Here is a 12,864-nt window from a genome sequence, read left to right on the forward strand (position 1 = left end):
GTATCAAGTGATTAGAGGCTGTATTTAGAAACAGAGATAAGTAATCTAGTCAGTTCATTTCTAGCCACTGCTCATTTCAATATCAAGAAAAGCAAGATTACCTGATAAGTTTTATCATATCCACCTATGTGTGTTCCATTCACAAACACATTGGGCACAGTCCTCTGGCGAGTCACTTCTACTAACACTTGCTGAATATTGGGTCCATCATCTAAGGATATTAAAAAAAATTACTATGAGAGAGTTTGAAACAATCCTCACTAAAAGTGCACTTAAATATGTTTTTTAAAAACTGGAACAGAAGTGTTTTTCCAACAAACTGCACATCACAAGCCCTCCATAAAATCAACATATTTGTTTCAGACATGGCACATTTGTAGACATTCTTCAAAAGCACAAGCTCTGAAGAAAAAAAAGTTTTCAGAAGTTGTACCTCCCTACAAGAGTATGTGTCTAGATAGATGGAATGAACTGAAGCTTCACAAACCTAAATGAGAGAGTTTGCAGGTGGTGTTTAGAAATTTAAGCCATACGTTGCTTGGACCTGCATATTTGAGAGATACTACCTCCCTGCCTATGTATATTGCCACAGTCAGTATCAGTGGAGGCATTTGAGATAACTCAATACAAAATTGCTGGCAGGGTGTTCTTCATTAGGCCCCCCTGGGCTTTGGAACTTGTTCACCTCTTTGGTGGTTTTAGGAAATCTAAATATAGTCCAGCCAGTGCAGGAGATGTGTGGGATTAATTGTGGGAATATTCAAATGCATTTTAGTTTTATTTAACCCCACTCAGACAGTGCCAATAATCTCAGAAGATGCAAATTAAGCAAAGTCTTATTTATTAAAAAGAGCTTTAACACACAACCACTATCTCAAAATGGAAGATGGACTCCGCAAATCCATATGTATATTACAGTTCCCTTTGTCAGATTAGGATCCATTTACTGTGCAGGAACCTCTCTAGCATGGAAAGAATGCTAAACCAGAAAGGGAAGCTTCAGTGAAAGTCAGTTAGTACAGTCTTTCAAACTATTCAACACAATGTTATTTTTGGAAGGTTATGAAGTATTAAATTGGGAAACAGTATAAATAGCAAAATTTTAAGATAAAAATATATGACCACTGAAGTTTCTAAATATATTCGCAATGACTCAGCCATCTTTACAACCAATTAATGCCCAGTAAAACCCCTTACCTGTTTTCAAGAATTAAAGTAATTTTAACATAAAAGACTAATGTAACCTCAGAACTCCCAGCTTTAATAAAAACTGGCACTGGCTACAGCCTGAGCAACAGAATTTAGTCTTTTTTTCCCACCAATGACTCAGCAAACTACTTCACAAAGGTTGCTTCTAACTCAAGTAAAATATTAACAATTCATCTGGGAACACAAAAAAAGTAACTTAGGCGAAAGATTGACTTTTCCTGCAAGGCAGAACAGTGGGCAATTTCCTGACACCTCCATCAAACTTCTATTTGATTAAATAAATCAGGTTTTTACTTAAAAAAAGTGCCTTGTGATATAAGAGTTTATCATGCATTTTAAATGCTGTTGTAACTTTGCACTAAACGAGGCATCATTCAAGACAGAACTAATGTCTCTGATCAGTACAAGACAGGTTATAGGAAAAAAGAGTGGATTAAGTTGGATGAAATATATATTTATGCATCTCAACACAAGCTGTCATTTTTAACTTACCAGTTAAATCAAGTTCCAAAGCATAGTAGTCTACTCCCATAGAATGAAAAAGTTCTTTCACCTGTAACAAATCAGAGTAGTGTCATTTGATATCTGCTATTGCGAACAAGGGCACTGCATTTTCAGAAGTCGAAAGTTTGATATTTAGATGCAGCACAGAGTCCTGTGGCACCTTATAGACTAACAGATGTTTTGGAGCATGAGCTTTCGTGGGTGAATACCCACTTTGTCAGATGCATCTGACAAAGTGGGTATTCACCCACAAAAGCTCATGCTTCAAAACGTCTGTTAGTCTATAAGGTGCCACAGGACTCTGTGCTGCTTTTACAGAGCCAGACTAACATGGCTACCCCTCTGATTCTTGATATTTAGATGTCGTTTAGGACCAAGATCTGCTATTGAACATGATTACATAGATAGTGTCTTAAAACAGTTGTGAGTTATGCAGATATTAAGTCATTACTTTTCAGAAGCAGCCCCTTTGCTGTTGCATGTGATTCACCAAAGGTGGTATTCACACTACAAACGATGGTACGACTAGTGCAAGTAGGCATATCTGTTCTAGCTTTAATCCAGCTATTGCGGTTAACAATAGCAGCCAAGCCATGGCGGCCAGCACTTCACTAGGTGTTAGCAACCCAAGTACATACTCACAGTCAGTGGCAAGCTTCCTGAGATGGTTCATCTACAATGAAGTTATGGCTGCACTAGCTAGATTAAAGCAATACTTGTGCTACAATCACATCTTCATTTTCGGTGTAGAAGTATGTTTAGGTAATCAACAGGATTCAGACTTTGGTATCCAATCCCATGCTTCTCCTGAAGGAGATGGGAGAACTTCATCTACAAAAAGCTTAGTAGCAGATTGTCTTTTTACCCCCTTATATTGTGTTAGAAGTAACCAGCCCAAGATATCAAAGTGGCTACCTCAAGAAGTAGATGTAGAGGATAGAAAACCCAATGGTTATTTATTTAGTAAACAGATAGAAACATATGGCCAAAGACTCTTTGGCGATGGGACAGTTTTGTGAGGAAGCTATTAAGTAGCAAAATTAGGCTGAAATCTAAAAAGAAGTTCTACTTTCACTAGAAAGTTACTAGATCCATGGCTGACAACCCACACCAGGATTAGGAACACAAATTTACCATCTCTCTCAATCTTCAGGACTTGGAAATGAACAGCGACCCTCAAAATGGACAGACATTACATTTTCTTTACTGAAGTTTTATTTTTAAAAATAGCCTGGAACTTCTAATAATGAAACTAACCAGTGATTGTATAGGAAAAAATCACACTTTATGTAGAAAACTATAGCTGTTTACTTTCATAAGTGGCCAGTGCTACTAAACTTGCTTGCAAATGGGAGACATGACGATGCTAAGCACAAAGATGTGCAGCTTGCAACCAGGAAGACTTGCTGAGCACTGAACAGGGACTTTGCAACAGCAAGCAGGACAACTTTAAAAATCAGGGCCAGATGCGGCGTGTCCTGCACAAGGCAGGACACTTGAAAGGTATAATATACCCTACTAGTCTCCCTACCCCTCTGGTCAAGGAATATTTGCTGATCAACTTCACACTAAAAAATTAGAGAAATTAAAATAGTTTGAGGAAATAATCAGCATTCCTAATGATCAGTTAAGGTAACTTAGACTGTTCCTTCAGTTTTATAATTGAGAATAGTGGCAGTTTGCAAGGTTAAAATAGTGTTAACTAATGTGAGGTACTTATATAATGTTAATGCTACAAAGCAAGATGTTAGACTTTGAAGGGATAACTGCTGCAAACAAAATTAGATACTTAAGTTTACCAAGTTGCTAGATCAAGTATGGATACAACATAGCTCCTATTGAGTCATTTAATATATAAAATAAGCAATTTAAAAGCTGATGCTTGTCACTTACTCATACTAATAAAAGTTTGCCTTTTAGAGAATGCTTTATTGAAATTAATGTACACAGAATACAGGATTATACAAAAATAAAAGACCAAAGATCAAACTAGGTCAGCACCAGAGATTTTTTTATAGAACAAGGCTGTTAACATCAATATCAAATGCATAAAAGAGAGCCTCAAGTCTTATGAGAAAATCCAGAGGAAGTCATGCATCTTTTGCAAGAACTTACAACATTGTTCATGACATATTATACACATGGTGATTGAGGTATCTCTTATTGGAGAAACTTCTGTTGGTGGAAGAGAGAAGCTGTGAAGCTCAAAAACTTGCTCCTTTCAGAAGTCTGTCCATTAAAAGTTATTACCACCTCATTTTTCTTGACTCTCTAAATCCTGGAACCAACACAGCTACAACAACTCTCCAAACAGCATTCTTAATATCACTGACTGATCATCTTTCAGAGATGAAGACAAGGTACCCATACCAATACTGTAAGCTCTATCACCTATTTTATATACAATTGCCTTGCCTGTAGCAGGACAGGCTAGGGCTGTTCTTGGGTGCCTTAGTCTTTTCTTCACTGCATTCCTGGAAGGTGTTACAGAGTGGTTGCTCTTCCTTCCTGAAGGCACCGTTATTGAGGTTCTCTCTCTTTCCTCTTGTTCCAACTTGCACACATGGGATTGTTAGGAAGGTTAGTGAGGAGGCATGGACTACAGTTCTTTCAGTAGGCAGATGACAACATGCTCTCACCTAATCCTGCCAGTGCTATTGAATGCTTGATCTGGTCTTTGGGACAGATTGGAGCACAACTGACAGCTATCTGACTGAAGCTCAAATCCAGATAATGATGCTGATGGGTTGGGGATTGTAAAGATAACCCCTACGGACCTTGAGAACCCATTCAGTCATTTATACTAGAATGGCCACACTGAGATGTATTGCTGGATCCCCAGCTATTATGGGATGACAACAGATTCAGTGATGAGGGACACTTTTTGCATGTGGTTAGGAAGTAGCACACCTGTCTTTTAGGTGAGGAAGCAACCAGTTTTAAGATGAGGATCTTGCTACTATGATCCAGACCTTTATCATCTCCAGATATGACAACTGCAGCGTGCTCTACATGGGTCTCCAACGTAAGTCTGCCCAGAAAACACAAGATGGTGCAAAATGCAGCAGGCTCCTTCATAAGTAATCTCTTACCTGGCTATGATCTCTGGCTGCACTTTTTAATTTTTCTTTTTAAAAGAACTACTGAAGATTCCTGTTTTTGGCCTATCAACTCCTACACGGCTAGGAAGCTACTTATTGAGAGACTGCAAAAATGACAGTATGGAAAAAAGGAGAGGCAGGTTTTTTTGTTTGTTTGTTTTAAACTAGGCATCAGGTTTAATACAAACAAGGGAAGTACTTTTGCCACACAACAGCAAGTTAAACTGTGGAACTCATTGCCATAGGATGTTGATGGCCAAAAGTATAACTGGGTTCAGTGAATAAATGGCTATTAGCCAAGATGGTCAGGGATGCAACCCCATGCCCATGGCAACCCTAAACTTCTGACTGCCAGGAAGGGAACATGGGGACAGGCAATTAGGGAGAAGATACCCTTGATTTAAGAAAGTGTGAGGTCAGATTTCTCTCTGAGGGGCTCTCAATTGTGTTACATTGGTTCCAAAAGAGCATGAGTATTTGGGCACCCTGAAGGGGCTATTTATGTACACTTTTGGAAAAGCGGCGCTTGATGGGATTAATATTTATGGGGTAGAGGACTTCAGTCTTTTGGGGGATGCCAGTGAGTTATAACTGCATAGCCTGCTGTGTTACTTTAATTTGTGTTAAAGCAGCCTACAGTAGAGAGACACCTTTTTCATGATATAAACAGTAGAACCTTAGAGTTATGAACACCTCGGGAATGGAGTTTTTTGGTAACTCTGGAATGTTTGTAACTTTGAACAAAATGTTATGGTTGTTCTTTCAAAAGTTTACAAGTGAACATAGAGTCAATACAGCCTTGAAACTTTACTATGTAGAAGAAAAATGCTGCTTTTTTTTTAAAAAAAGCAGCAGTTTACATTTAACAATACTGTATTTGCTTTTTTGGGGGGTTTCTGCTGCTGTCTGAGTACTACTGGTTCCAAATGAGGGATGTGGTTGATTGTTCAGTTCATAACTCTGAAGTTCTAATGTAGAACAAACAGTTCGAGTGTGGCAGCAGCACAAGGTACCACTGAACTGCTCTACTGCTACAGTATAGCAAGAACAGTTCTTTAGGAGAGAGGCAAGAACAAGAGTTTTAGAGTAGTTACACTGGAGAAGGGAGAGTATACTTGTCCTTTAATATTTTTAGATTTTAAGGCTTTCTAACCTTGCCATCTTTATTCTCAGCCATAGGGTACTTTCCCTTCAAGATCTAACTAAACTGTATAGAAAGAAGACATTTGCAGTCTGTATATTGATTTGTAGCATACAAATATGCAATCACTTTAATTTAACTGGTGCATTTGTACACAGATAAGAAATCCCTTAGGCCACTAGCTATCACCTTCAGTCCCCAAATAAAACCTCTCCAGTGCATCAAAGATCTACAACCTATCCTGAAAGATGATTCCTTCACTCATCTTGGGAGATAGACCCGTCCTCGCTTACAGACAGCCCCCCCCCCCCCCCACGAAACCTGAAGCAAATACTCACCAGCAATCACACACCACACAACAAAAACACTAACCCAGGAACCTATCCTTGCAACAAAGCCTGATGCCAACTCTGTCCACATATCTATTCAAGTGACACCGTCATAGAACCTAATCAGATCAGCCATGCTATCAGGGGCTCGTTCACCTGCACATCTACCAATGTGGTATATGCCATCATGTGCCAGCAATGCCCCTCTGCCATGTACACTGGCCAAACCAGACAGTCTACACAAAAGAATAAATGGACACAAATCTGAAATCAAGAATCATAACATTCAAAAACCAGTAGGAGAACACTTCAACCTCTCTGGCCACTCAGTAACACATTTAAGGTGGCAATTTTGCAACAGAAAAACTTCAAAACAGACTCCAATGAGAAATTGATGAACTTGTATTAATATTTAAACTAGATACTATCAATTTTGGCTTAAAATAGAGACTGGGAATGTCTGAGCCATTACACACATTAAATCAATTTCCCCAGGTTAAGTATCCTCACACCTTCTTGTCAAACTGTCTTAAATGGGCTATCACTACAAAAAGTTTTTTTTTTCCTTCCTCCTGCTGACAATAGCTCATCTTAATTAAATTAGCCTCTTAGAGAGAGAACATGAAAAGGTGGGAATTCCTCTAATAACTCTGTATGTGTATATATCTATATCTATATCTTCCCCTTACTATACGTTCAATTCTATGCATCTGATGAACAGGGCTGTAGCCCATGAAAGCTTATGCTCAAATAAATTTGTTAGTCTCCAAGGTGCCATAAGTACTCCTTTTCTTTTTGTGGATACAGAGTAACACAGCTTCTACTCTGAAAGAATTCTTACAAAGGAAACAAACATCTAGAGGACAAAGATTATTAGTGAGTTACCTAACACTAAGTTTCCTATGGAAAGTAACTTGGTACAAAGGCACTATGGTATGACAATGCACTTTTTAAAACTTTTCCTGGCAGCATTTGCTCTCATTACTTCAACCTGTTTAGCTACTTTAAACCCCACAAGGTGGAGTTAAGTTAGCTAATAAGCAGTGTCCCAGGTCTGCTGTTTCATAAGTCAATTAGCATTTTGTAACAATGTCATTATGCATTTTTATGGATGCATAATATACTAGCTGAGGGCATATCATAGGAGTAGTATAATCATCAGCAGTCATGTGAAGTTGTGGTTATTCTATGTATCAAGTTGCTTTTACATGTCAGTATAGAGACTGCTGGCATTTATAAGTTCTTCCATCTCATCCAGTATCTATTTCTCCATGGTGGCAAGAATTTAAAATACATGCAAGTCATTCTTGACTGGTAGTAACTGCAAGTCAGTCAAATTCTGACAGCTCCATTCGTGCATTGTCTACCACCTTCCTTCTCATCTTACCATTAAGGACTTTCCCCTGCAATGGATCATGGTTTCTTATTCCTGCTCCTATCTAATCTCCTGTTATCCCTTTGGCTTTTAGAAGATGCATTTTCTTGACCTCATTTGTTCTCTTTCGACACACTCTCTCCACCCTCTGCTTCCCTCTTCCTCTGCCCAAGAGGAAAAACACATTAGGGATCCTTATTCCATTAAAAAATTTTCTCAAGCATCTTTCCTTGCTCCAGATTTACCATCTGTCCCTTAATCCAGCTCCATTCATGTTCTTTCTTCTCTTCCCCCACTAAGATCAGAGTCAACGTTGCTCTTCAGTTTACCTGCAGCAATACTTGCCCTTCCTCTCTCTGGGACAGTAAATATAATGCTCCCAAGAGCTGGCTGTTTCCATGGAGCCAAAAGCCCTACCTACAAGAGAAGCTCTGCCTCAGCAGCAGCAGGAACAAACACTGTTCAGCAACAGAGTTCTAGATTGAGTCAACACAGATTTGTAGTAGGGCTGTCAAGCAAGTAAAAAAAAATTAATCACTATTAGTCATGCACTTAGTTGTGCTGTTAAACAATAACAGAATACCATTTATTTAAATATGTTTGGATTTTTTCTACATTTTCAAATACATTGATTTCAATTATAACAATATTTGCACTGTAAAAACCAAGAGCTAGTATTTTTTCAATTCACCTCACAGGTACTGTAGTGCAATCTCTCTATAATGAAAGTTTAATTATGTACAAGAAATAACTGCACTTAAAAACAACAATGCAAAAAACTTTAGAGCCTACAAGTTCACTCAGTCTTACTTCTTGATTAGCCAATCAAGTTTGTTTCCAGAGGACATGCATCCACGCTGATGACAGGTTCTGCTTGAGAACAAATCCAAAGCAGTGCAGACCAATGCATGTTCATTTTCATCATGAGTCGTATGGCACCAGCAGAAGCTTGATTTTCTTTTTTTGGTGGTCTGAGTTCTGTAGTTTTTGCATCAGAGTGTTGCTCTTTTAAGACTTCTGAAAGCATGCTCCACACTTTGTTCCACTCAGATTTTGGAAGGCACTTTAGAGTCTTAAACCTGGGTCAAGTGCTGTCGCTATCTTTAGAAATCTCACATTGGAACCTTCTTTGTGTTTTGTCAAATCTGCAGTAAAAGTGTTCTTTAAAACTAAGAACATGTGCTGGGTCATCATCAGAGACTGCTATAACATGAAATATGACAGAATATGGGTAAAAATAGAGCAGGAGACAATCACACCTTTTTTTTTTTTTTTAAATAATCAGCCTGCAAGCATATCCTCTGGAATGGTGGCCAAAACATGAAGGGGCATATGAATGTTTAGCATATCTGGCACGTAAATACCTTGCAATGCTAGCTAAAAAAAAAAAGTGCCATGTGAATGCCTGTTCTCACTTTCAGGTGACATTGTAAGTAATAAGTGGGCAGCATTATCTCCTGCAAATGTAAACAAACTTGTACAGCCAATCGCTCAGACAAGAAGTAGGACTGAGTGGACATGTAGGCTCAAGTTTTACATTTTGTTTTTGAGTGCAGTTATGTAACAAAAAAAACACGACATTTGTAAATTGCACTTTCACAATAAGAGATGCGCTACAGTACTTGTATGAGGTGAATTGAAAAAATATTTCTTTTGCTTATTTTTACAGTGCAAATATTTGTAATCAAAATATAAAGTGAGCACTGTACACTTTGTATTCTGTGTTGTAATTGAAATTGATATATTGGAAAATGTAGAAAAACTCAAAAATATGTAAAATTTTAGTTGGTACTCTATTGTTTAACAGTGCGATTAAAAACTGACTAATCACGATTAATATTGTTAATCACACAAGTTAAATGTGATTAATTTCCCCTCAACTGGAACAGCTCTTGCAGCACAAGCAACAGGTGCAGTGGTAAGGTAGAAGAGTCTTAAAAAAACCACGACCATCTAACAGGACTCCAATACATTGCTAAAAAGGTTGCCAACACTCTACAACTAGTATCGTAACTGTTAATAGACCAAAAAGAACTGTAAGTAGTAGACAAAGCGAGGCAGATGAGCACCAACTCTTGGATTCCTCTCTTAGAGTATATCTAAACTACCCGTCGAATCGGTGGGTAGTGATCGATCTATCAGGAGCTGATTTATCACCTCTAGTGTAGATGCAATAAATCAATCCCTGATCGCTCTGCCATCGACACCTGAACTTCGCCACCGTGAGAGGCAGAAGCAGAGTCAACGGGGGAGCAATGGCAGTCGACCTCATGCCATGAAGTAAGTCGACCTAAGATGCACTGACTTCAGCTATGCTATTCTCACAGCTGAAATTGCGCATATTAGGTCAATCCTCCACAGTGTAGACCAGGCCTTAACGGGTATTTCCATTACTCACTCACCAAGAAAAAGAATCCTCTCTAGAGCAACTTTGCTATATACAGTGTGTGTGTGGGGGGGTATATATATAAAGAGATTTCATCTACCACCCTATCATCACTTAACTTGCTCAAAATTCTGTAAATAGACTATTAGAAAGGTTTTTGATAGTCTAAATAAAGCTTACAACATATGATGGTATTTTCAGGACCCAAGATGATGTTTTTATCTGAAGTACCTACTACATTTCTGAGGCCATGTCTACATCTAAAATTTTGCAGCGCTGGTTGTTACAGCTGTATTAGTACAGCTGTATAGGGCCAGCGCTGCAGAGTGGCCACACTTACAGCAACCAGCGCTGCAAGTGGTGTTAGATGTGGCCACACTGCAGCGCTGTTGGGCGGCTTCAAGGGGTTTTGGGGAAGGCGAGAGCAAACCGGGGAAGGAGACCAGCTTCGCCGCGGTTTGCTCTCGCGTTCCGCGAACCACCCTGCAAACCGCAGGGAAGGAGACCTGCTTGCTCGGGGGTTCGGCGAACGCGAGAGCAAACCGGGGAAGGAGACCAGCTTCGCCGCGGTTTGCTCTCGCGTTCCCCGAACAAGCAGGTCTCCTTCCCTGCGGTTTGCAGGGTGGTTCGCGGAACGCGAGAGCAAACCGCGGCGAAGCTGGTCTCCTTCCCCGGTTTGCTCTCGCCTTCCCGGAACCACCCAGCAAACCTCAGGGAAGGAGACCTGCTTGCTCGGGGTTCGGGGAACGCGAGAGCAAGCCGGGGAAGGAGACCAGCTTGATTACCAGAGGCTTCCTCAGGTATGCTGGGATACCTGCTTATTCCACGGAGGTCAAGAAAAGCGCTGGTAAGTGACTATACTTGATTACCAGCGCTGGATCACCAGCGCTGGATCCTCTACACCCGAGACAAAACGGGAGTACAGCCAGCGCTGCAAACAGGGAGTTGCAGCGCTGGTGGTGCCCTGCAGATGTGTACACCTCCTAAGTTGCAGCGCTGTAACTCCCTCACCAGCGCTGCAACTTTCTGATGTAGACAAGCCCTGACATTTTTCCTTGGAACTGAATTATGGTCTAAATGTAATTTTATGTCAACTAGAGCAAAAACCATGATCACTGGGATTCTTTCTACAGTAATATTACAAGACTCCATTGTATCACCCCGTTTACACATGCACGAATCCAAGTGCAGAGTATGAAACCACAGGGATGACTACCAGTGAAACAATTTCAATGTAAAATTCAGTTAGAAAAATGCTACTAGAAGTTACAGACTAATATTCCAACTTTGCTTTTCCTCCATAGCTCCATCACCACATAAGATTTTTATTTTAAACATTTAAAAAATGGTTTCACTTTTAAGTGTCAAGTCAAAAAGTATTTGAGAATCAATCAAGATGTGCATAAAATCTGCACCAAGTTTCTGCAGTTAGAATTTGACGGGCAACTGTTTACAATGCATAGGGAAGGCCTTGCTGGTTTGTTTTTTTAAGCTGCTTTGGTTATCCAGTTCAAGCTTAGCTTTGTCAGCTAGCTAAGCAGACTAGACCTCGAAAGACATAGGTAAGTATTACAATAATAAAAATCCTTTTCTGACCACTGCAATGCTCAGCAGCTTTGTTTATTATAACACTGAGGCCAGTATTGACATACTACAGAGTTACCATTCAACAACATAAAAGCAAGTCAGTGATAAGTCAGCCTTTCCAACAGCTCAGAGGTGATAGGAAGTTCAAGCTCGGTGCCAGAGGTGAGAGTTTAGCTTCACAAAGATTGGTTACTAAAGAGATGCCCTCTGCTTGAAAATCTGAGGAACACAACCAAAAAAAGAGAACCAACCAACCCACCCACAAATCAGACGGCCTTGAATAGTGGCTTTAAGATTGGCGCAATACACGACCTAGTGCACTGGCTGGCATTTGCTCACTTCCGCCCGTTTGGGCTCAGCTAACGCAAGAAGCGCGAGCTCCCGTCTGCCGTTGGCGGGACGCCGGTTGCTGGCGCTAGGTCAGAGCTCCGGAGAGAGGCTGTTTGACTGGCAGCCTGTGACGAGTACCTGCCCTCAGAGACAGACAGCTGCCCCCAGGCTCCCGGCCTGGAGCCTGCCTCAGGGAGCGCGCCCGCCGCAGGACTGGTGGTTAGGGCCCCCTCGGGCCCGAGCTGCAGAGAGCGACCCCACCCTCCCCAGGGGCAGCTGCCGGCGGGAGGCCTCCTGCCGCGGCTCGTGTGCGCGGGCTGGGCGGCAAGGCCCGCCCCGGGAGCCCCCCCGCGCGCCCCTCACCGGGCCGTACCTTGTTGCAATAGGGGCAGTAGCTCTTGCTGAAGATCGTGACCCGGTGGGAGCCGATCAGAGTCCGGACGCGGAGCCGCAGCGCATCCCAGTCCGGCAGCCGGACCTGGCCCGGGGGCGGCATGGCAGGAGGAGGGTGACTGAGAGGCAGCGGCGCGCGCGCGCTCTCCTCGCACCAGGCGACAGGCGCAGAAGCCGGTGCTTAATTGTCTCTTATAGCCCCGCCTCTTTCCTTCTGGAGAGGGCGGGGTGGGGGAAGGACGAAGAAGGAGGTTGGACGAGTCTACTCGGGATGAGGCCGGGGTGTGCGTTAACCTACGTCTTCCACATACTGAGCCTAGGAGGGAGAGTCCAACATCAGCTCCGTGTCTCCCGCTAGAAAAACTTGGGACAGCCCAAGAAGGGAGAGCATGCGCAGAAGGCTTCTCTAGTTTGGGCGGTGCCGTCACCTGGAAATAGTGTAGCTTCCAGCCTTGGGGCTTGTGAATTGTAGTCCCAGCTCTGCGAAGGGAATGGGCTGTAGTGGTTTG

At 41.6% G+C, this 12,864-nt stretch overlaps 1 protein-coding gene across 1 annotated transcript in view; it reads right to left on the reverse strand.

The window, feature by feature from the left end:
* Positions 1-12,567, reverse strand: part of TXNRD3 (thioredoxin reductase 3) — a 32,529-nt gene extending 19,962 nt beyond the window's left edge. The window contains exons 1-3 of the mRNA XM_050960841.1: positions 12,336-12,567; positions 1,702-1,762; positions 102-211 (exon numbers count right to left, since the gene is read on the reverse strand). Of these exons, the coding sequence (XP_050816798.1) occupies positions 102-211; positions 1,702-1,762; positions 12,336-12,458 (294 nt within the window). The 5' untranslated portion in view covers positions 12,459-12,567. The remainder of the gene's footprint in view (positions 1-101; positions 212-1,701; positions 1,763-12,335) is intronic.
* Positions 12,568-12,864: the final 297 nt, after the last annotated feature.

This window comes from Gopherus flavomarginatus, chromosome 6, assembly GCF_025201925.1.
Source record: "Gopherus flavomarginatus isolate rGopFla2 chromosome 6, rGopFla2.mat.asm, whole genome shotgun sequence".
NCBI lineage: Eukaryota > Metazoa > Chordata > Testudines > Testudinidae > Gopherus > Gopherus flavomarginatus.